At 39.9% G+C, this 26230-nt stretch overlaps 1 protein-coding gene across 3 annotated transcripts in view; it reads right to left on the bottom strand.

Moving 5' to 3' along the window:
- The window catches only part of LRRC49 (leucine rich repeat containing 49), a gene marked incomplete at its 5' end in the record, with an annotated part of 130612 nt that overhangs the window by 41833 nt on the left and 62549 nt on the right, over nucleotides 1-26230 (bottom strand). For all 3 annotated transcript variants that reach the window (XM_084641337.1, XM_084641338.1, XM_084641339.1), the window contains one exon: nucleotides 11394-11541. In XM_084641337.1, coding sequence (XP_084497463.1) covers nucleotides 11394-11541 — 148 coding nt within the window. The remainder of the gene's footprint in view (nucleotides 1-11393; nucleotides 11542-26230) is intronic.

Genomic DNA, 26230 nt, shown 5'->3' with positions numbered 1-26230 from the left:
TGTGAAGAAGCAAGCATGAGCTACAACCACCATAAATATTGTTTAAATTACACTTAAAATGTTCCCATTTTTTTCAACTCTCTAATTTTTTAATAAATTGCAGTACCCCAGTGTGGCCATTCATTTCCTATTTAGTCCCACTTGTCTGAGAGAGTCTTTCCTTTGCTTACAATTGGCTTTGGGTCAGGTCCACAGGCTGTGACACAAAAACACCAATTCCTCTGTGAATGCCTGGCTCTTATGAAATCTCACCAGAGTGGGGTTGCACTTTTCTAGGACCTTTTTCCCAGAATATCTTTTGAGGAGCTGCTGGCTCTCAACTGCTTCCCTCAAATAACCATTTTGCAGCTTTCAGAGTAACAGCCGTGTTAGTCTGTATTCGCAAAAAGAAAAGGAGGACTTGTGGCACCTTAGAGACTAACCAATTTATTAGAGCATGAGCTTTCGTGAGCTACAGCTCACTTCCTCAGATGCATATCGTGGAAACTGCAGCAGGCTTTATATATACACAGAGAATATGAAACAATACCTATTCCCACCCCACTGTCCTGCTGGTAATAGCTTATCTAAAGTGATTTCCAGCACAAATCCAGGTTTTCTCACCCTCCACCCCCCCACACAAATTCACTCTCCTGCTGGTGATAGCCCATCCAAAGTGACAACTCTTTACACAATGTGCATGACAATCAAGCTGGGCTATTTCCTGCATAAATCCAGGTTCTCACATCCCCCCCACCCCCATACACACACAAACTCACTCTCCTGCTGGTAATAGCTCATCCAAACTGACCACTCTTCAAGTTAAAATCCAAGTTAAACCAGAACATCTGGGGGGGGGGGGGGTAGGAAAAAACAAGAGGAAACAGGCTACCTTGCATAATGACTTAGCCACTCCAAGTCTCTATTTAAGCCTAAATTAATAGTATCCAATTTGCAAATGAATTCCAATTCAGCAGTTTCTCGCTGGAGTCTGGATTTGAAGTTTTTTTGTTTTAAGATAGCGACCTTCATGTCTGTGATCGCGTGACCAGAGAGATTGAAGTGTTCTCCGACTGGTTTATGAATGTTATAATTCTTGACATCTGATTTGTGTCCATTTATTCTTTTACGTAGAGACTGTCCAGTTTGACCAATGTACATGGCAGAGGGGCATTGCTGGCACATGATGGCATATATCACATTGGTGGATGTGCAGGTGAACGAGCCTCTGATAGTGTGGCTGATGTTATTAGGCCCTGTGATGGTGTCCCCTGAATAGATATGTGGGCACAGTTGGCAACGGGCTTTGTTGGCAGTTGGCAGCTGTCTCTCCTTCTGTTCCAGCTGGTAAGTATTCTTATCTCCTGTTGTACTTACTCTTTAACATTTCTAACGATATAGCAATCTCACAAACTTGAGAAGCATCAGTGAATTTCACTGAGATATTTACTCTCACCATCCTTACAGCAATACACTAGAAACCGCCTTCCAATCTAATCCTTTGTATTTATCATAACTATTTGTATAAAACCTTCTGTGCACATAAACCCAAGCCAATCTGAACAATTTGCAAGATTTGGCCGCCAAAATTTGTTCATTATAGATCCACGCTGCTAACATCCATCATTTAATTATAGTCTAGATAGTGATTCTTTTTAAAGGTATAGAGCAATGTTAATAAAAACAACTTTGTTTCAATAAATAGATTGGGCTACTATGGGGCTAGATTTTAAGTGTCTTTGGGCAATTAGTGCAGTAGAAATCTGGCAACTCTGAATACACATATCTAAAATGTGAAGTTTGACCAGTCATGTTCATTTTGCTGATTTCTCCCAACCTGTTCCTCCAAAACCCATAATCTACCTCCTCTTCACTTCAGTGGGAAATGTATTCGTTCACGGTGCCAGTTCTTTAGTTGAAACATTCCTGCATGTACACACACACTGCTGGAGGTTGAAAGAATTCTGCTTTTCAGATGTGGTTTTCTGTTCTAAATTTACACATTATCTTAAAATATAGCTTTAATTTGTGTTTGTATATATTTTTTTCTTTTAGGGCTGTTGATTAATCGCTTGAGTTAACTGCTTGAGTTAACTGTTAAACAATAGAATACCAATTGAAATTTATTAAATATTTTGGATGTTTTCTACATTTTCAAATATATCCATTTCAGTTACAAAACAAAATACAAAGTGTACAGTGCTCACCTCATATTATTTTTGATTAAAAATGACAAACAAAAGAAATGGTATTTTTCAATTCACCTCATGCAAGTACTGTAGTGCAATCTCTTTATCGTGAAAAAGAACCTAGAAATGTAGGGTTTTTTTGTTACATAATTACACTCAAAAACAAAACAATGTAAACTTTAGAGCCTACAAGTTCACTCAGTTCTTCTTGTTCAGCCGATCACTAAGAGAAACAAGTTAGTTTGCATTTAGAGGAGATAATGCTACCCACTTCTTAATTACATCACTTGAAAGTGAGAACAGGTGTTCTTATGGCACTGTTGTAGCTGGCATCACAAGATACTTACATGCTAGATGCAATAAAGATTCATGCGCCTCTTCATGCTTCGGCCATTGTTCCAGAGGACATGCTTCCATACTGATGATGCTCGTTAAAAAAAAATAACGCGTTAATTAAATTTGAGACTTAACTCCTTGGGGGAGAATTGTATGTCTTCTGCTCTTTTTACCTGCATCCTGCCATAAATTTCATGTTATAGCAGCCTCAGATGATGAACTAGCACATGTTGTTTGTTTTAAGAACACTTTCATTGCAAATTTGACAAAATGCAAAGAAGGTACCAATGTGAAATTTCTAAAGACAGCTACAGCACTTAACCCAAGGTTTAAGACTCTGAAGTGATTTCCAAAATCTGACAGGGACAAGGTGTGAAGCTTGCTTTCAGAAGTCTTAAAAGAGCAACACTCCGATGCAGAAACTACAGAACCCGAACCACTAAAAAAGAAAATCAACCTTCTGCTGGTGGCATCTGACTCAGATGATGAAAATGAACATCTGCACTGCTTTGGATCGTTATTGAGCAGAACTATTCATCAGCATGGACACATGTCCTCTGGAATAGTAGTTGAAGCATCAAGGGACATATGAATCTTTAGCACATCTGGAATGTAAATATCTTGCGATACTGTCTACAACAATGCCATGCAAACACCTGTTCTCACTTTCAGGTGACATTGTAATTAAGAAGCAGGCAGCATTATCTTCTTCAAATGTAAACAAACTTGTCTGTCTGAGTGATTGGCTGAACAAAAAGTAGGACTGATTGGACTAGTAGGCTCTAAAGTTTACACTGTTATTTTGAATGCAGGGGGTTTTTGTACATAATTCTACATTTGTAAGTTCAACATTAATGATAAAGAGATTGCACTGCAGTACTTGTATTGAGTGAACTGAAAACTATTTCTTTTGCTTTTTACAGTGCAAATATATCTAATAAAATAAATATAAAGTAAGCACTGTCCACTTCATATTCTGTGTTGTAATTGAAATCACTGTATTTGAAAATGTAGAAATCATCCAAAAATATTTAAATAAATGGTATTCTATTATTAACAGCACAAAAATAAAAAACTATACGGAATTAGTAGTTAAAAGAAAAACTATCAGAAATGTACACATTCCTATAATGAAAATATAGAAGATAATAAAGCACCAAATTTGGTGTTTTCCACAGATTAACATTTGTACAGTGCTTTGGAAAATGTAAAGTTCTGTATATATGTTAAGTACTCTTCTTATTCAGAGGGCATTTATAACATACTATTTCATTACATCCCAACATTGTAATTGGAAATATTTGAGAGTATTTTTTGTAGGCAACTAATTTTACACAATTTTTTTTTGGTAAGTAAAACACAAATAAAATGAGTCTGTGATATTCAATTCTGAATCATAGTCCAAAAGATTCATTTTAATAGTTAAACTGTTCCTGCCCCCTATTGTTCCACTGATTTAACTACCTCACTCAGTAAGAGAATTAAAGAGAGAGAAAGCAAAGGGTCTTTACTGTAGACCATTGACTAAACTATATTAACTATGACAGGTTTCAGAGTAGCAGATGTGTTAGTCTGTATCAGCAAAAAGAACAGGAGTACATGTGGCACCTTAGAGACTAACAAATTTATTTGAGCATAAGCTTTTGTGAGCTACAGCCCACTTCATCAGATGCATAGAATGGAACATATAGTAAGAAGATATTTATATATACAGAGAACAACTGTCCGAAATGGGCCATCTTATCACTTCAAAAGTTTTTTTTCCCCTGCTGATAATAGCTCATCTTAATTAATTAGTCTCTTACAGTTGGTATGGGTACTTCCACCTTTTCATGTTCTCTGTATGTATAAATCTCTTCTTACTATATGTTCCATTCTATGCATCCGATGAAGTGGGCTGTAGCCCACGAAAGCTTATGCTCTAATAAATTTGTTAGTCTCTAAGGTGCCACAAGTATTCTTGTTCTTTATATTAACTATATTTTTCATATAACATTGCTACTTACTAATGCTCAAGAAACTACATATTTGTCCCTAAATACAGGCATTTGGTAATGTTTAAGTCTCGCATCAGGACAATTAAATAATGTAGTAGAGCCATATTAGGTTAAATGTTCCTTGTTTACAGAAATCCAAATATTCTCATAGACAGTATTTTTAGAACACATATTTTCCAAGTAATAAAGAAATGTGAGCTACGAAATGAAAAGCAAAGAGGTTCTCCAACACAAACATTTGAGAAGTATACTTTTTAACTTAATTTTATTTACTTCATAACCCCCTGAAGTGTTTATATCAAAATATCTTCCAAAACCGTCAGAGAAAAGTTTTTTTTGGGGGGAGGGGGGTTCCCCTCTAAAATAGAAAGCTCCTGTAAGAAATAAGACTTAACTTTTCACTTTCATTTTTCAGAAATTTAAGACACTGACAGAGAATATAGGCAGTCTAAAAAAAAAGATCTTGATATATTAAAATGACTATACAAATACAATAACTCATTTTAAGCTTTAAATAATGTGAAAGCATGCAAAGCAACTGGACAGATGAAATAAACAGGAACTTTATGACACACTTATCCTGTAAAACTTCACTACTACTAAGTCATTACCACAGTATCCGGTGGAAAATGAGATAGAGTACAATATACTTTAAATTATTTCCACAAAAAAAGTTAGCAAGTGACACCCACTAATAATTTTGCCATTGTCCATTCTTTTACTGTGGTTCCTAAAGATTGCTTTTCTTCTTCTAGCCCTACTTCCCTGGATGTCTCTCTATTCTTCTAATACTTTAATCCTTATCTTAAAACTGCCTTTCTTTTATTCTTCTCACTGCTATGTTCTTTCAATGATTTGATCTCTCTTTTCTTCTTGATAGTCCAATTTTTCATTGGGTTGAACATGCAGGAAGACAAGAGAAGACTCGAGGGATGGGATTTAACTAGGCTACACCTTTAATAATTCATCTGAGAAATATCTGGCAATGCTTTGTACAGTATAGCTCATATCTCCTAGTTAGAGAGCTGCCATCAGCCCTTCTCCTCTCCAAGGTTCGTGCCAGCATATTGGTGGGACCCCACCACCCTCTCCTTGTCTGAGTACTAAGACTCTGGAGAAAGGAGGTGTCTTTTTCTTGTATCAGACGTTAGAAACACCAACAGTGTTTCCCAACTTCTTTAGGGGATGCCTTCCTCTGAGTTCACTTCCAATTCCAGTTTATCAGGGAACAGGACCCCTATTGAACAAGTATCTGCCATGGACATCTGCCAAGATGCCACAATATGAACCCTACCTTCATTCCCACTGGGTCCCTCAGTTGGTGTGGGGAAGATAAAAAAAAAACATCCCTCTTGGCCAATCTGGCAGTGAAGAAAAAATTCACTTCCAGTTGCAAAGAAACGACTAGCACGATGCCCACAGCAGACCCCCAAAAAACAGTCCTATGCCAATCACAGGGGAGGAAGGATGGGGGCTGCTTTTTCCAGCATGCAATGGTGTCCTGACCCCTTTGGTGTTCCTGTGGCGCAGGAACCATTGGGCTTTCTCAGAGCTATTGCCCACCCACTCCCAAATGGCTAAAGAGCTGAAGGGGGAACCTTCCTTAAAGGGTCAACAGTCCTTTCCCTCCCTGCAGGTCCAGACAATCACTCTCACCCTTGAGGATGCAGGTGTACTTTTCACTCTGTAACAGCCATGGTGATTTCTTTGTATTTCCTTGTTGATTCTTATTTTTGCATTTTATTACTGTGTGCTTTTGTTACATTCACCCAATGTTTTATATTAAAGGTTGCACGCAAACAAGAAAGTGACTATATCTGTAGTTCTACCATGCTAGCAGCTGCCCCTGATGCTAATATGGCATAACATGGATAGTAGCACTCCAGATACTAATTGCAGCTGAACCCATTGCCATGCGGTAGGGCATGCTAGAGAACATTACAAATGAGCTCTGAGTAGGATGATAAATAGAGCATATTGGGATGCACATTCTGTTCCCACTTTAGGGTTATTTTATTTTATTTGTTGTATGTTTATTATTATTATTATTCAAGGAGGTGCTACTAGTGAATGCCACTACCTGAATATCCAGTGCCAAGGATAAACCGACTATAACTCCAAGACTGTGAACTAGCTTAGCTAGTTAAGGACAGCCGTCCACCCATATTTCCATAGCATGTCTTATATAAAAATATTCTAAACAGAGAGTTCTGTTTAAATATCTGTGACAAATATCTTATATACATATGCATTTATGTTCAAGAAAATACTTTAATATATTAGAACTAAATAAAATACAACTACCTAAGTCATAAAAATCTGAAGATGGCCTGGGATATATATATAAACTATAAACTCATAGGGATATTGAATGCATATAAAATATAAAACAGTACATTTCTAATACCCAATAAGTTCATATCATCTGTATCTTGAAGATAACATGCTGTTCATTAATGGAAGTTATAGCATTTTCATTTGATGTAATACAGGAATGAACAAAGACATGCCTCCTCAGAAGATAGAGAAGCCAATCTTTTTTATAAGTTATCCTGATCTACAACTGTTCTTTGTAAAAATGGTATTTGATTAAAAAGGTGCATCTCCCATTATTTTTGATACTAGCTTCTAAGTCTGTGAATTAAGGGACAGGATTATTTCTTCTAATAGTTTATTAGGAAATTCCTGAGAAGTCTGTTTTTCTCAAAGTTGCAAGGGAGATTTTGTTTGGATCTTTCCATAGCACTGCCCTACCAGTGCTAGAACACTTCAGGGGTGGAAGGTCTCTCAATGCAAAAATGTAACAGCGCCAGGAGGGAATTCCATTCTGAATAAAATAGGAGAACCAATTCCCTATTCTGGAAAAATTTTCAAGCAATAATAGCTGTGTTCATTTCAAGCCATAGAAGTCTTTAGGATATCAATAAAGAGAGGCAAAGAAGTTTTACTGGAAATATTTAACTGTTAAGTCTACATTTGGAGCTGGGAACCATGGCAAAGCTTTTTAAAATATATGTATTTAACTTCACAGATTTTGTTGGAAGGGCAAATTACATACATGGTGTACAGTCCATGTATTTCTTTCTGGTTAACTCCTCACCAGTAAGTAGGCTTAGAAGGAGTAGATTTTTTTCAGTAAGTGTCAGTAAACGTCAATTTCACCATACACACACAAATCAACAAAAAATATTTTCATAGATAATAATCAAAATTTACTTATAGGCAAAGAAAGAAAAATGCTGTGTGAGAATTTATTAGAGTTTGATTTAAGGATATTTATTTTTTATATTTTGACGCAATGTTTACAATTTGTGTTTTAACAGTTATAGAGCTTTAACTTTTTGAATCTCACTATCTACTGTCATTAAATAATTACTGCCTAACCCCCTTGTTGTCTGACTACCCGGTAATAGGGTATTCAGGGGGCCTGGTGGGTAAGGACTTAGCGTACCTGGTTTCCAGTCACTCATTGCAGAAAAAACGGGAGGGGGAGGGAAGGATAGAAATACCTGGTCCCTACCCCAGAGGTGCTGTGGTCTCAGCCCACCTATGGGCCTAGTTCTCAAGCAGGATGTGGTAGGGGAACCAGGGCCAACCCTCTCCATGGGATCCCAGCCCAGGCCCCTGTGGGAAACAGCATCAGACAAGTCTTCCACACAGAGAAGAAGTGCCACCCTGGACCACTTCCTTTCTATCTGCTCCTTCAGCTTGGGGCATGGTCCCCTAAAGTTCAAACAATCTGAAGTTTAACAGAGTTCAAATGAGCAGAGCCTCTCAGGACCTACTGGTTCTAAAAAAAAAAAAAAAAAAAAAAAGCAGGTGTGAGCAAGAGGTAGGTTAGAGAAAGCACCACCTGTGGGGCTCACCAGCACCATGGTCCCATCTAAAGCTCAGCCTTCAGTGTGGCTTTCAGGAGAAGGGCCTGCCTTTCCCCCAGCCTGTTTGCTCTCCCTCTCATTGCCTGGATTTCTGAGCTTCTTTTTAACCTGTACCTGCAGCCAGAGCATACTTTGTAGGCCTAGAGGGGCAGGACTACCTGGGCCCAGTATTGCCCTTTAACTCCTTCGGGCCCAGTGTGAGGTTTGTATACCCCATCACACAAACCCCATAATTTCCCGCAACTGTAAAAATGTATATAGATAAAAAACAAAAAAAATGCTTAAAACCAAAACATCAATATTATCGAAATTACAAAAAAATGAATTCTGCGAAGCCTACTTATAAAGCTGCATTGTATTCAATTCAAATTTAGACACGTTTTCTACACATCTGCAAACTGCTGTAAAAAGGATTATCTTCGATTTACTTTTCTCAATGGTAGATGGCAAAGAAGGGCCATTTTCCTGCTTTGAGGGGAAAAAAAACACCTTACGAAGTGTGTCATCCAAAAAGGTTCAGTTTATTTTATCAATTGAAGTTTGAGGGGGGAAGAGCTAAAGACTTTCTCTTGGGATGGGATTTAGCTAGGTTAAACAATTGGATAGGTTTGTTTTTCTTAACTGGAACTGGTCTCCTAGAGATATACACTTGCAGCCCAACGGTAATATTTTCACAATCCATACATGACTTGGGAGCCTAAGTCTCATAGAAAGTTAAGAGGACTTAGGTGCTTTAGAAAAATGTTACCCTTAGCCTCTGCTCTCACTTCAATGAAAATCTTTGCCAGCGGAGATGACATGCCAAACAGAAATGAAGGGGAATATGCAGTTGTGCCCGCAACATCTGGGGGGGAAGATACCAGCGAAAGGAGGACACTCAGGCCTAAGAATAGTAAACTATGCTTTATTGAAGGAAGGAAGAACTTACGCTCTAAACTGTGCAGGGAGCCCCTAGGACGCGCGAAGGGGCGGCAGGGGACTCTGGCCGTTCGGGACAGCTGACCAGGCAGGACTCCACGGGGGGGTGGGGGGGAGTCCTCTGCGGCGCTATATTCTCCGCGCTTACTTCGGGGTTACATGGGGTCAACAGCTGGCTACATTCTTATATGTACGATTTATGCTTATTACATAAACTGACTTGTTTACAGGCAAAAATATGGTGAGCTATGCTACAATATCTTTTGGCAGGGTCTGTCCAACAAAGTTAATTGAAACTGCCTGCATCTTCTGCTTACATCCAGTCACATACTCAGTCCACCACTTAGCTCCTTGCCAATCTTCCGCAACCTTGCCCCTACAGCAGTAATAGCACCCACTATAAATAATTTTCAGACAAACATCTTCTTCAATTCTCTTGCAGAAGAAATTAAGGAATTTCTAACCAGAAAAGAGCAATTACCAGGTCTACCTATTAGTTGTCTGCAAGGCAAAGCAAGACTGGGGAATTCAGGATATTCAGGTGGACCACAATAAAGGAGAAAAAAAAAATCACAATCCAAGTAGAGTTTTGGTCTATTCATCAAATGAAGTTAGACAATGACCTTTCCTGTTAGTGTAAAGTAAACTCATCCACTCATAGAAACATCAAGCTAGGTATTGCCCAGTGTATACCAGTGCAATATGCTGTTGCCAATCAGAACACCTGAATTCAGTGTTGCCCACTCAATTTTATCATGAGCGTCACATTGAAGGAGAGTGATCACTTTAGATAAGCTATGTGAGCTGTAGCTCATGAAAGCTTATGCTCAAATAAATTGGTTAGTCTCTAAGGTGCCACAAGTACTCCTTTTCTTTTTGCGAATACAGACTAACACGGCTGTTACTCTGAAACCTACCAACAGGAGAGTGGATTTGGGGGGTGGGGAGAAAACCTGGATTTGTGCTGGAAATGGCCCACCTTGATTATCATACACATTGTAAGGAGAGTGATCACTTTAGATAAGCTATTACCAGCAGGAGAGTGGGGTGGGGGGAGAGAAAACCCTTTGTAGTGATAAACACCCATTTTTCATGGTCTGTGTGTATAAAAACATCTTATGTATTTTCCACAGTATGCATCCGATGAAGTGAGCTGTAGCTCACGAAAGCTTATGCTCAAATAAATTGGTTAGTCTCTAAGGTGCCACAAGTACTCCTTTTCTTTTTATGATATTTGGTATTTTTCTTACAGAACTAGCTCCTGAAGTCATATATGTGAGAAACTCAGCTTTCATTTAAAAAAAAAAATGTGAATTGTTAGTCCTCATTATTGTGGGAAAAAAGCTTGAAAATGTGAAACCTTAAGGCTCAAAAACCAGAAGGCACATAACAAGAATGATATAAATAAATCTCATGATTTTAAGCCAATCTTGTGGTTTTGGAGGGGACAATTCTTTTTTGGGGGGGGGGGAGACTGGAGCACTTAACAATACTGTGGATTTTAAGACAACTATGGGACAAAAAGCTGACAGAGATCAGACATCACAGAGCTGAGGAACTCAACAAGGATGTGGGCCTACTTAAAGGTATTAACAGAGGGCTTGTTCTTCTAACAGGTGATAATTCACCTGTATAGTGGTTGTGAGGACATGTACTGTTACTTAAATCTGCAGAAGGAAGCCAGGAACAACTGGGATGGGGAAGGTTCTAGGCAGAAGCACTACACTGAAATAAGGAGTCAGTAATTTTAGTGATAATATATTTTCCTTATTGTAATAACATTCTTTGTTCGATGTTTAGAAGAAAACACCTCTGATATTCTTTACAATTGTCAAGGGACAGTTGTCACAGTGTGGGTGAAGAAAAATATTTTAAAATGGTTTAATAAAAATAAATGTGTTAGAGTTAAGCAAGAAAAATACATACTTGTGTAGCACAGTACAAAAACAAGTTACAATATTGTAATGTTCAAGTTACATCTGAATTCAGAGGTAGATACAACGTAAAAGTTTTTCCATACATAGAACCCAGCAATCCTATTCACCAATTTTAATACTTACAGCATCTGATGAATACTTTTTCAGAAAATTCCTTACCGTGATTCTCTTCATATCTAACTGTCGGAGCTGCATCATATGATGGAGAATAGTGTTTTTGTACCATGTCTCCTGAGCTATCGGATTGCCATCAAGGGTGATATCAGATAGGGATGAGGAATCAGCAAGGCACAGAACGTTGTCAAAACTGCACACAAAAAAGGGAATTGCTTTTAATGCAACTGAAGAATCAATTTTCTTCACAAAGACATACAAGCTACAGGAAGGCATTCTCTAAACGCTAAATATGCTTACATCAGAAGCATGTTACAAATGAATATGAATTGTTCTTGCTTCCCTCTTCTCTATCACTAATTCTTTAGGAACTGGTAGTTTTTTGAAACAGGATCTCTCAACATGACAAGCAAATATTTCAACAAGACATTTAAAAAACAAATAAGGAGTTGCAATAAAAACTATCCTTGCTCAATTCATTTCATGATTTGATAACATTTTATTCCTCTTCATTTTATATCTTTATATATTGGTTGATGCCAATTAAAATAATAAAAATGATAATAGAAAAGAAGTTACAAGATGCATTTACTATTTGTAGCATGACGTTAGCCCTGTATTCACAAGATACTGTCTCTTGGAAGAACCAGAAAACTGAAGTTCATAACCAGTTGCAGGCATTATAACCCCCAAAATAAGAATGATTGTCATTTTCTTGGCTAAATTTCACTTTGAATACTTCCTTTTGCCTAAGTAAATTTCCACACCACCAACATTGGAGAAAGATGTCATTTTTTACTGTCCCAAAAATATTATATAGAGCTTCTCAGCACTGCTAAACATCTGCCATAATTCACTTTAATGGAAGCTGGTGGGTGAAGGGATTCCTTTTTACATAGTTCGCACAGTAGTTTGGAATTTTTCAAGATCTTAAAATATAAGATATGGCAGCAATTTTTTACCTAATTACAGGGCCATCTGTTCCAAACTGCTGAATTGTGTGAATGAAAGAAAAATAAGAAATTAATTCAGGATCCCTGTATCATAAAATATACATTGTTCCTTTATTTTGACACACATCTTTTTTCTGATATTTAATAATGTGCAAGAACATGCGCTGCTCAAATATTTTGTAAAAAATAAATTCTTAGTAATGAGACCTCAGTACAGTGCTCATCTATTTATATATTTTCTGGGAAGAGAGCAAAGACCACTAATGTTTGTGTGTATTATAAAGTGTGCAGCTTAGTGAAGTTCTGCTCATATTCCATGTTTCTGAGTATATCAGAAGTTGATGGCTATTTTTCTTAAATGCCATTAGTTAGATAAGAGCCTACGCTCGACAGCACCCAAAGGACATTTGCAATCTGGTTATTGTGCACAATTGTAAGTCCTCTATGTAAAACTATGACTGCCGAAATTTCACTGAAACATGGCTATGTGTTGGTCTAGATAAAAGACAAATATTATATGAAAATACAAGAAGACTCCTCTGAGAAGTGGAGAGACAGATTCAAGACACCCTTTCTAATCCTTCAAAAAAGGAAAAGCAGACAGTGGAAAAATCTAAATGTTCTAAGATAAACACTGTAAATAACAGCAAAACATTTCTATATGAGGGTACAATATCATGCTGCCGCTTCGATCTGTGTGTGGAAGACCATTCCATGCAGAAAAATGGCTCTGGTGTCTTCATCCTCCTAGAGGGCAACAAAAAATACTGTGCACCCTATAGAAGCTGCAGCCAAAAGGGGACCTTGCAAGTATGGCTTCATTGCAGACACTGGAGACCAGAGCCATAGGAGAGGTACAAGGCCTCCATGCAGATGGCCAAGCCTCCTGCAAATCCTGGGCGAGACATCAAATTAGGTGCCTTACCACCCCATAACAGTAGACCTCTGTGCAGATACAAAATTTGTATCTGCATTTGATCCACAATCCACAAAAATGGTCCATGGATATCCACAGATTTGCAGGGCTCTACAGAACAGTGCAGGAGAATGTCTATTAGGAAATCCTCACAGAATTTCTGTGAATGATAAATCCCCTTTTTTAAAAGCCAACTATTTAAACCAGAGGTGGGCAAACTGTGGCCTGTGGGCTGCATCCAGCCTGCCAGTCATTTTAAGCTAGCCCTCAAGCTCCAACTGGGGAGCAGAGTCTGGGGCTTGTCCTGCTCCGGCCGGGGAGCAGGGTCAGGGGCTGCGCCATGTGGCTCCTAGAAGCAGTGACATGGTCCCACTCCGGTTCCTATGCGCTCCAATGGCCCCCTCTGGCACTCCAATGGGAGCTGCAGGGGCAGTGCCTGCAGACAGGGCAGCATGCAGAGCCACCTGGCCGCGTCTCTGTGTAGGAGCTGGAGAAGGGATATGCTGCTGCTTCCGGGAGCCGCTTGAGGTAAGTGCTGCCCAGAGCCTGCACCCCTGAGCCTCTCCCCACGCACCAACCCCCTGTCCCAGCCCTGATCCCCCTCCTGCCCTTCAAACCCCTCGATCCCAGCCCGGAGTTACATAAAAGGTGCACTCAAGGAGTGGATGAATGGCACTATGTGCAAAAAGTTTTAGTAATACCCACTGTGCTAAAACTGGAAAATGAAACTTGTGCTGGTGAAATTATTTGAGAAATGATATAAGCAATGAAGAACAGAGGAGAAAAGACTATTGGGATTTGTTAATAATTACATTTTGCACTTCTATAATGTCTTCCTTCTGAGGGCCTCAAAGAATTTTACAAAATAAATGACACCAAGCCTTAATACATTTTCTATCACATTTCTGCGTAACAACAAACTAATGGGTATAGCACCGACAAGTAATGAACCCATGTGATGGAGCACTATAAGATCTAAACAAAGGAGTTACTTGGCAAAGGGAAAAAGCAGCATCCTTTCACATCTAACTATATTTTAATGAAGGGAAACTGATCAGCTAAAAGCTTTAAATACCTAATGTGAAAGCCTGGCCCTATTGAAATCAGTGGAAGTTTTGCCACTGACTTTAACAGAGCCAGCATTTTACCCTTATTCTTCATTATTGCATTCTATAGCATAAAATGACTAGACAATAGATTCTGAATATACATATACTTTTTTTTTTAAAAAAGAGAAGGTTACCCACCCTGTGCAGTAACCGAGGTTATCAAGACGGTTGTCTCTGCGGGTGTTCCACTTTAGGTGAATCTGCACCCCTGCACTTGTAATTGGAGACTTTTAGTAGCAGTGCCTGACTGGGTCACACACTGTCTCAGGCAGTTACACAGCACTGTGCGACCAACCTTCCCTCAGTTCCTTCTCTACTGCAGAGTCCATGGTGCAAAAAAAAATCCAAAGTAGAGGGGAGGAGGGAGGGTAGTGGAGCATCCCCAGGGACAAGAACCTCAGTTACTGCACAGGGTGATTAATCTTCACACTCTTCGACGAGTGTCCCTGTGGGTGCTCCACTTTCGGTGACTGTAGAGCAGTGCCTCTTGGTGGAAGGGAGGGGCTTTGGAGTTGCAGTGGTGGTGGACGGTAAAACCGTATGTCCTGAGAAAGCGTCTGATGACAAGTGCTGCTCTATGACATAATGCTGGGTGAATGTATGGGCTGATGCCCAGGTTGCTGATTTACAGATGTCCACAATGGGCACATTGTTGAGGAAGGCTACTGAGGCAGAGAGTGCTCTGGTGGAGTGTGTGCAGGTCCCCAGTGGGGGTTGTAGCTGTTGACGGCAATAGCAAAGGTCAATGTAGCCAGAGATCCATATAGACAGCCTCTGTTTGGATATGGTGTCTCCCTTAGATCATTCCGTGATGGAAAGAAACAACTATGGTGGCTTTCTGAAAGTTTTTGTGCTCTCAATGTAAAATGCTAGCACCCTTTGGACATCCAGAGTGTGAAGCATTGCTTCTTGTTTATTCCCGTGAAGTTCTGGGAAGAAAGATGGGAGATGGATGGGTTGATTCAAATGGAATGAGGAAACTCCTTTATGTAAGAATTTGGGTTATGGTCTTAGGGTAACTTTGTTTTTGAAAAATATTGTGTATGGGGAGGGGGTGCTATGAGGGCCCCCCGTTTTTCATCGGACGGATGTGATATCAATGAGAAAGGCCGCCTTCATCAAGAGATGGAGAAGTGAACACGTTGGTAGTGGTTCAAAGGGGGCCCAGTAAGGCATCGTAACAGCAGATTGAGGTCCCATGATGGAGTAGGGGCTCGTATTTCGGGGTAAAGGTTACAAAGACCCTTGAGAAAGCATTTAGTGGTCAGGTGGGCGAAGACTGAGAACTCATCCACTTTGCGATGGAACGCCAGGATTACTGTGAGGTATACTCTGATCGAGCTCATTGAGAGACTCAATTTCTTACATTCCAGTACGTAGTCCAGTACCAGTGGTAAAGGAGAGGTAGTCACCATTATTTGTCTATTGTGGCACCATGTATGGAATCTCTTCCAATTGTGCAGGTAGGTATGTCAGGTAGTAGATCTTTTGCTGTTTAAAAGAATGTTCCTTACCTCCTTTGAGCACGTCATTTCACTGTCTTGGAACCATGGAGTAGTCATGCTTTCAGGTGGAGTTTTGCCTGGTTCAGGTGGTAGACCTGGCCATGTCCAGGAGATGTGGTAAAGGGGAAGAGTGCACGGTGGGCAAATAGCAATCTTCACGAGGTAAAGAAATCACATTTGTCTGGGAAACGGGAGGGGTGGGGGGTAAGGGGTTATCAAAATGGCTCAGGTGCTGTCGGTCCTGATCTTGTATAAGACCGTGGACTAGGAGAAGGGTCGGTAGAAAAGGTGTACAATCGGGGTGCATCCCATCTGAGAAGAAAAGCATTGCCTAGAGAATGGGGTCTCAATCCTGCTCTTGAGCAAAAGTGTGGGGCACTTGGCATTTTGGGTGGTCACAGAGGTCTATAGTTGGGAATCCGCAGTGCATGAAAATGTTCTGTAGTACTCTGGTGTTCATTTCCCACTTGTGGTCCGAGGAAAATTTTCTGCTCAGTGCATCTGTAGTGGTGTTTTGGCATCCTGTAGATAGGAGGTTACACAGCTGTCTGCATAACAACAAACTAATGGGTATAGCACCGACAAGTAATGAACCCATGTGATGGAGCACTATAAGATCTAAACAAAGGAGTTACTTGGCAAAGGGGAAAAGCAGCATCCCTACTCATCAGTTTATATAAAACATAAAAGCGATGTGGTCTATCAGAACCTTTATGGCCTTGTCCCTGATCATGGGTAGAAAGTGTGAGCATCCATTATGGACTGCCCACAGCTCCAGCAGGTTTATGTGTAGTGTTGATTCCGATGGGGAGCAGTGGCCTTGGATCATGTGGTTGTGCAGGTGTGCCCCCACCCCAACCTAGTCTATTATGAGTATCATTGATGGAAGGGTCTGTGTCAAGGGAACTCCTGTGCAAACATTGTGTGGTTGAGTCTATCAATGTAGATAATTTTTTACTTTGGTTGGCATCATAAGATGCTTGTTTATGCTGTCTGTGTGGAATATATACTTTCCTGAGCCAGCCTTGCAAGCATCACATGTGCAGTCTGGCATATTTGATGACAAACGTCATCGCTGACATGTGCCCTAACAGTTGGAGGCAATGTCCAATGTCCGTGGGCTGACTTGTGGTGATTAGATTGACTAAAACTGGATCAGGGAAAAGAGGCAGTAGCTTCCAGAGAGTCCCTGTCACATGGGGAAGATCTGGAACGGTATTGTCTGCCCTTCTCGTTTATGGTCTCTACCACCAAAGAGTTTGGTGTGGGTGTGAAAATAGAAATTCCATCCCCTTGGGAAGGACACAGCATTTTTTTGCACTCTTTTGCAGGTGGGTGAAATTGTTGCTGGGGTCTGCCAGATGGTCTTGACTGGGTCTTGATGGTCTAGTCATTTTACGCATGAGAGCCTCATTTATTGGGAGAGCAATCTTGGAGGAGGCTGAAGTCTGGAGAATGTCCAGCAACTTATGTTGGGCCTCCACCACTTCTTCCAGAAGTATAGCAAGGAAATCTGCAATCTTGTTTAAAGTCATCCCCCACTGTGGGTGGTGGGGGCATGATAGCTTCATCCGGAGAAGAGGATGAAAAATTGGCATCTTGCATGACTTCCTGATCCAAAGTCTCCTCCAATTCCTCTACTGCCTCTTCCAGAGGTTCAAAGGGTCCAGGTACAGAACATGATGGAGAACGCCTCAACCTCTTCTTGGCTGGACTGGGAGGCTAAGGATAGTGTTGGTGGTATACTGCCCATGTGTCCTAGTAGGCCACTGTGGTGGAAATCCATAGGTGGCAGCATCCATGGATGTCTGTACCATCCTTGAGTTTCGGGTCTGGGTTGGTATTCATGTGCTCTGGCAGACCTGGTCTGGTGGCTGTGTGGATAGGCAAGGAGTGATAGAAGGAAAAGATTTCTCCTTCATCTTCATCATCCTCGTCACTGGATAAAGGAGGAACTGATCTGGGTGGGGTGGTAAGTTGGCACAGTACCATGTGTTCTGGAGTGAGGTCAGTACCAAGGAGTGGAGATTCCAGTGCCAAAGAGACCAGAAGATCTTTATGGCAGAGAAATTCCTGTGGTACCGAGAGCATCAGGACCAAGGAGGGTGTTGTCGGTGGTATTGATGTCCTTACCATAGTTGTCGGTGCCAAGGGACGTGTGCTATGCACTGAGGAGGCAGAAGGCGGCGCCATAGACTGTAGTGCTGCCAAGCCGCTTGGTGTCGCATGTCTGAGTGTCTCCAGTGGTACCAAGACAAGGATGGTAGGTTTCCCTTTAGTGCCTTTTTCCGAGCCAGCCCGCTTAGGCTCTTTAGCTCGCACAATACCCATGGTACTGGATGGTCCCACTACCTCAAAAGCGGAGGGTCTCAGTGCTTTCGATACCAGTGGGGTATGACAGATTGGGGAACATCTCTTTTTGGCAGATTCATGAGGAGGGGAGGTCAGCACCTGCTTCTTTGTCGCCTTATTGGCAGAATGCTCCTTCCTCTGAGAGGGCGTTGGGGAACCTCTGTCAGATGCCGCCGTTGCAGACCAGTGCCCAGAAGGGGTCTGTGATCCCGAATCGGATGCTGGGTGCAGAGACTTCTCTATCATGAGACGTTTTAGGTGTAGGTCCCTTGCCTTCCTAGAGTGAGCCTTGAGATTGTGGCAGTGTGAGCACTTTTGTGGTATGTGTGTCTAGCCAAGGCAGCAGACACACTGTGAGGACTGGTAAGTGAGGCAACGTTTAAAACCCAGGGAGCTGGGCATGCCCCTTAGAATAGGGTTTCTCCCAAGAGGGAGGGTAACTATACTACACTAAGGGGTATCCTAATAACTGAAAATTAAACTCCAAAGATAAGAATTTTTTTTAAGAAAGAATGAATGGCGAATAGATAGGGAAGGAAAATATTGACTATTAACTAACTATTGATTAACTAACCAGTATTCTAAAGTTAAAGCTAGACTATGATAAGCTCAGAGGCTCTGCTAATTGCTCAGCCTCAAGCAAAGAGCCATAGAGAAGGAACTGAGGGAGGTTTGGTCGGACAGCACTATGTAACCAGCTGAGATGGCGGGAGACAGGGACAACGTATGTGCAACCCAACCAGGCACTGCTACTAAAAATCTCCAATTACAAGAGCAAGGGTGCAGATTCACCTAAAGTGGAGCACCCACAGGGACACTCCTCGAAGAAGTGTGTGCTTTTTTCCCTAAAAAGGAGGGCACTACAGTTCAGACTTCTACTGAAAAAACAGCACACAGACTATCACATACAAATTAAACATGTTCTTGAAGGATCTAATGAATTATTCAATTTTTTTTCTTCTCTGATTAGAGCAGGAAAAAATGTGCCTATATCCTAGCTATGCCTGTCATCATGAACTAAACTCTGGAGATCTACAAAGAGCTATAAATATCCATCTGTAATATAAATGCACAAACAATACAGGCTATGAGTAATAAAATCTTTCTCACAACTGAGTAATGTACTGTAAACACTGTTCTCTAATTAGCTGTTGGTTTTGATTGTGACCTATATATGCATGTTTAAACTGACCTATTGAGAAAAAGAAAAGATATGTTTGATGTTATCACTTCTCTAACAACAGATTCTGCAACGAACTCCCCAAATTACTTCGGTGACATAATATTCCAAAAATATTTACAAATGATAGAACAACATTACTACTACTAAAGATTTTCTTTGATAATAAATACTAAGCCATTCTTGACATATAATGAAATATAGTTTTCCTAATTAGCCTGCAAAAAACATGAGAGGAAGGATTGATATTCTCCCTGTTAAATTCATAACATTGACAATGTCCAGTGTTTAAAGGTATCAAGAATTCTGGGCTAATCATTAAATATTTTTTAATATTTGTTTAAATACGCTATTTTACAAACTACACAAGGTTTTTTAAATAACACTAATATATACAATCTTCTCCCTAAAGAAAAATAAACCAACTTTTCAGTAAGTTTAAAATGCCCTACTTCCCAGAAGATGGCTCAACTTCCTGTTTGAGGCAACAGATGGTAAGGAGCATTGGACCATAAACATTGGGACAATTTCCCTTCGTATAATAGCAAAGCATGAAGGGGACCTTTCTCTCCCTCTAATGACGTAGCTATAGAGCTGGGCAGAAAACTGTTTTCCTGTCTCAAGAACATTTTCAAGACCTCCAAAATGTTTTTGCTTCATATCTGGATGAAACTGAGACCTTTTCAAAGTTTTATGTGGAATGGGGGGAGAGGGAAGAGAGAGAGACACCCCAGAAAAACCAACATATCCTAGATATGCCCGATTTACAGCAGGAACATGAATACGAGTCTCCCACATCCCAGGGTATGCCTTAACCACTAAGCTATTGACTATTCTTGGGCGGGTGTCCCCCCACGAAATTCCATCCTGGACTTAAGAAACCATCCTAATGAAAGTTTCAGTGAAACAGACCCTCTTTCCCTCAAAAAGTTTCAGTTTCAACTAATCAGCATTTTCTGACAAAAAACGTTTCATTGAAAAATTCCTGACCAGCTCTACTTAGCTAGAGCCTTAGAAGAACAGGACTCTTCAGCCCAGTTCTTAGTTCAATAACATTGCTAAGAGTATGACAAATGCTTTGATAGGCTATCACACAGCAGAGTTATAAAAGAAATTGGAGGAAATCTATTTCTGAAGAAAAAAGATTATGGGGGGGAAGCATAGGAAGATACAGGCAATAACTGGACTTAATTATCAATATGCATCCTCTTGTTTATTGAAATTGTGTCAGTGGGAAACGAAGATAAATGTACAATTTTCTTGAAACTAAATTAAGAACTCAATTTTAGATCTATTTAAGTTTACCATAGACTTCAAAAATATTTTGTACATGTTTCTGCCAGTTTCATTCACATAATGAATTCCACCATAACCACTTTTACTGACTTTAAAAGATATTCTAAGGTACCATCTCAACTTAATTACAAAGTGAGAATGAGCATGAGCAAGACAGACATGAGTCAAACTATGGCATCAAATTTTAGTTATATAATCAAATTGCTTATTTTATAACAATAAAAATGATGTATTTCTATTCTTACTACTCATCAAATATTTTGTTTAAAATTAAGGTCTGGTAAAATACCTTGGTTATGCTTCATTATGCTAAGAAATGCTTAAACGTGCTACTATGCAATTCTAAAAGTGCTCAATTTAGATTTTTGCTGGACACAATATTGAACTAATATTATTTTTAAGTTAATAAAAACTAAGATTCAAAACTCAGGGAATATACATGAAGATATAAAATTACATATAAAAACAGTTTAAAATTAAAGGGTATTTACTCATTTAGTTACCTGCTAAAACTATATTTTGGAACTGTAGCCTTTCCCTACTACTCTTGGCCATATCAAAACCAACTAAAACAGGAAAAGGAATTAAGAGAATGCAGATCCCAGCATTATGCTGGGTGTTTCTGATATTATCAAATGATACAGGAGAAACAAAAGTGAACTTTGATAATTATAAAAAGCATCTCAATTGACCTTTAAAGCTGATCAGTCTATTGGAAAAAATACAGTGCAATATGGGGCTCAACTCCATAAACATTTCCTCCTGAGTAACTTTATTTATCTGAGCAGCCTCAACAATTTCAGTGAGATTATTCATGCATGAAAACATCTTTATGATCACGCCAATAGTCTGCAACACATTCTGACCACCTTGCCGGTAATTCCATAATCCAAAGGTAAATAGTGTATTTTCAGTAAAGTTATTATTTATTACAAAATTTGTTTAAGTACGCATGTCTGTAAATAGAACAAAACCGTTCACAATCTTACATCAATGATATTACTGATCACAGACATGGATGTCGCTATCTTACAACAAAAAAACTTCAAATCCAGACTCCAGCGAGAAACTGCTGAATTGGAATTCATTTGCAAATTGGATACTATTAATTTAGGCTTAAATAGAGACTGGGAGTGGCTAAGTCATTATGCAAGGTAGCCTATTTCCCCTTGTTTTTTTCTAACCCCCCCCCCCCCACACACACACACGTTCTGGTTAAACTTGGATTTATGCTGGAAATGGCCCACCTTGATTATCATGCACATTGTAAGGAGAGTGGTCAGTTTGGATGAGCTATTGCCAGCAGGAGAGTGAGTTTGTGTGTGTGGGATGGGGGGGTGAGAAAACCTGGATTTGTGCTGGAAATGGCCCACCTTGATTATCATACACATTTTAAAGAGAGTGGTCACTTTGGATGGGCTATTACCAGCAGGAGAGTGAGTTTGGGGGAGGGGGGGGCAGAGGGTGAGAAAACCTGGATTTGTGCTGGAAATGGCCCAACTTGATGATCACTTTAGATAAGCTATTACCAGCAGGAGAGTGGGGTGGAAGGAGGTATTGTTTCATGGTCTCTGTGTATATATAATGTCTTCTGCAGTTTCCACAGTATGCATCCGATGAAGTGAGCTGTAGCTCACGAAAGCTCATGCTCAAATAAGTTGGTTAGTCTCTAAGGTGCCACAAGTACTCCTTTTCTTTTTGCGAATACAGACTAACACGGCTGTTACTCTGAAACCAGACAAAATAGTGCTAGACACAATATGAAAATCTAAAGAGGCATATTTGTGGACTGAAAATTATAACTGCATTAAAATAATTCCTCCCTCACTTACTGAACAAATCTGATTCTGTGATTTCCTGCAACAGCTAACAACATAACCACCTAAGAATCAATCTTGCCCCATTCAAGTCAATGAGAGTTTTGTTATTGATTTCAATGGGAGCAGAATTAGGCCACTAAGACCGAGGAAGAGTGCAAAACTATACTTGCTTTATGTGCTGGTGGTTTGATATGATTTTAAAATATTGTATTTAAAAGTGTATTATCCATTTTTAAGTTAAGCAATCACTCAACGGATGAGTAAACAGTTGATCTTCTAATAAAAGATAGAACAGAACTGTACTTAATGCTTTTAGGAGGTCTCTTAAGGCAGGAGGTTATGTAATAAGGGTGATCTCTTGGAAAGGTTTCAGTGTATAGATATTGTTACGGATCTGGAATCTTAACTTTACCCCACCCCTAAAATAGTATAAGTTAGTTGTGCAGGGTATTCTGTATTATTACTTCATAGGTTCTATCAGTGCATCCTGCTCTAATCATTCTGTTAAACATTAATCTAAAAAGACCCCTAAGATAATTATGAGGAGGATACCAGTTTTTAAACTGTCCTACAGATGTACAACTTCATTCTGATGCCCGCTCCTCCATTTAAAAAAAAAAGTGAGAAAGGGATTTTATTTCTAATGCACAAAATAGCTCTAAATTATGTTTAAAAATAAGTTACTGGCCTCAGGACTGGAGTTTGAGGAAGTCCTAAGCTCTGAAGACAGGGGCTCCTGGCTGGAATATTTAGGGGAGAAGCACCCCATAATGCTTTATAGAAATATGCTTATGATTGTAAATATGACGTGACTGGAATATGTTTTATGCTAGATACGCCATGTAACATATCTCTGCAAAGGGTAAAATCTACTAAATATATTAATCCTATTTACATGCATGTATCATTTTTGTATTCATGTTATAAATATTGGCTATGTACTTGTTTGATTTTAAGTAGTCTCAGTGAAGCAGTTGGTCAGCTTCTTGAGAAAAGATTATTCTCAGAAAGTGCCCAATCAAGAAACACTTAAGCTAACAATGAACTCTGAGAGATGCCAATCCACATCTGAGCTTTCCTGGGAATGTGGCATCGGCAGGTAAAGTTCTGAGTCATGCATGGACACGTGACTTGCCCACGTGACTCCAAAACTCCATCTTGCAGCTGGATTCTGCATAGGAGAGGAGAAGGGGTTTCCACCCACAAGAGAAAGTCTATTTAAGCCCCTGGAAACTCCTCCATTTTGTCTTCAGCTGGCTCAAGAGGTAGCCTCTCCACCCCTGAAAGATACCTGAAAGAGACTGGAACAAAGGACAGTAACTACGGGGTGGGAGTGATTGCTGGACCCAGACTAGAAGAAGGCTAGTCTGTAAAAGAAGCTTACTGAAACATCTCTGAGGGTGAGATTTCATCTGTAATCACCTTCTTACTGCATTAGGCTTAGACTTGCGTGCTTTATTTTATTTATTTTATTTAGCGTGCTTTATTTTATTTTACTTTGTTCTGTCTGTTATTACTTGGAACCACTTAAATCCTACTTTTTGTATTTAATAAAATCACTTTTTACTTATTAATTAACCCAGCGTACGTATTAATGCCTGGAGGGGGGGCAAACAGCTGTGCATCTCTATCAGTGTTACAGAGGGCGAACAATTTATGAGTTTACCCTGTATAAGCTTTATACAGGGTAAAACAGATTTATTTGGGGTTTGGACCCCTTTGGGAGCTTGGTACCGCAGTGTTGGAGACAGGAACACTTCTTAAGCTCTTTCCAGTTAAACCTGCAGCTTTTGGGGGACATGGTTCAGACCTGGGTCTGTGTTCGTAGCAGGCTAGAGTGTCTGGCACAACCAGGAAGGGCTCTGAAGTCCCAAGCTGGCAGGGAAAGCAGGCTCAGAGGTAGTCCAGGCACATCAGGGAGCAGTCCCAAAGGGGTTTCTGCAATCCAACCCGTCACATATGTATTCTGTTTGGAGTCTGAAGTGTTTTCATTATTGTGGGAACAACCTACCAAGTTATTCTTTGCACTTAACTATCAGTACGGACATGAACTGATCATTAAAGACAAACTTTCTCCAAGCTACAAACAATGTAAGAGTCCTGTGATATAAAAAAATCATCTTTATGCCTAATTTCTTCTACACTGCTAGAGCTGGGAAAAGATTTCATGCTGAGAAAGATCATTTGCAAACTGAAAAGGAGTACTTGTGGCACCTTAGAGACTAACCAATTTATTTGAGCATAAGCTTTCGTGAGCTACAGCTCACTTCATCAGATGCATAAAGTGAAAAATGCAGTGAGGATGTTTTATACACATAGACCATGAAAAAATGGGTGTTTATCACTTCAAAAGGTTTTCTCTCCCCCGACCCCACTCTCCTGCTGGTAATAGCTTATCTAAAGTGATCATCAAGTTGGGCCATTTCCAGCACAAATCCAGGTTCTCTCACCCTCCGCCCCGCCCCCCCACAAACTCACTCTCCTGCTGGTAATAGCCCATCCAAAGTGACCACTCTCCTTACAGTGCGTATGATAATCAAGGTGGGCCATTTCCAGCACAAATCCAGGGTTTAATAAGAACGTCTGAGGAACAGTGGGGGGCGGGGTAGGAAAAAACAAGGGGAAATAGGTTACCTTGCATAATGACTTAGCCACTCCCAGTCTCTATTCAAGCCTAAGTTAATTGTATCCAATTTGCAAATGAATTCCAAATCAGCAGTCTCTCGCTGGAGTCTGGTTTTGAAGTTTTTCTGTTGTAATATCGCAACTTTCATGTCTGTAATCGCGTGACCAGAGAGATTGAAGTGTTCTCCAACTGGTTTATGAATGTGATATATGCCATCATGTGCAAGCAATGCCCCTCTGCCATGTACATTGGTCAAACTGGACAATCTCTATGTAAAAGAATAAATGGACACAAATCAGATGTCAAGAATTATATCATTCATAAACCAATCGGAGAACACTTCAATCTCTCTGGTCACACGATTACAGACAGCGAGAGACTGCTGAATTGGAATTCTTTTACAAATTGGATACAATTAACTTAGGTTTGAATAGAGACTGGGAGTGGCTAAGTCATTATGCAAGGTAACCTATTTCCCCTTGTTTTTTCCTAACCCTCCTCCCTCCCTCCACCCCCCCCCCCGGTCCTCAGACGTTCTTGTTAAACCCTGGATTTGTGCTGGAAATGGCCCACCTTGATTATCATACACATTGTAAGGAGAGTGATCACTTTAGATAAGCTATTACCAGCAGGAGAGTGGGGTGGGGGGAGAGAAAACCTTTTGAAGTGATAAACACCCATTTTTTCATGGTCTGTGTGTATAAAACATCCTCACTGCATTTTCCACTGAATGCATCCGATGAAGTGAGTTGTAGCTCACGAAAGCTTATGCTCAAATAAATTGGTTAGTCTCTAAGGTGCCACAAGTACTCCTTTTCTTTTTGCGAATACAGACTAACACGGCTGCTACTCTGAAACCTGTCATTTGCAAACTGTGGTGGCAAAAATTAAACAACAAAAAACTCATCAAGAGTCAGTAATCTAGAAGGCAAAGTGCCACTTACTTTAGCATGGCTGAAGACTGCAGAAAAAGTCAACAGCAACACTAGAAGCTTCTTTTGTCCAAGATGAAGTATGTACTAAAATAATGGTAAAAACTGTATTGTATTATTGATGTGTTAGTGTGCAAAGTCTCTTGGACAAGCATCTTTTTATTATTTTAAATCTAAATAAATAATAAATACA

Source organism: Lepidochelys olivacea, assembly GCF_965140295.1.
Source record: "Lepidochelys olivacea isolate rLepOli2 genome assembly, chromosome: 10".
NCBI classification, from domain to species: Eukaryota; Metazoa; Chordata; order Testudines; family Cheloniidae; genus Lepidochelys; species Lepidochelys olivacea.
This window is presented reverse-complemented; position numbering and strand designations above follow the sequence as displayed.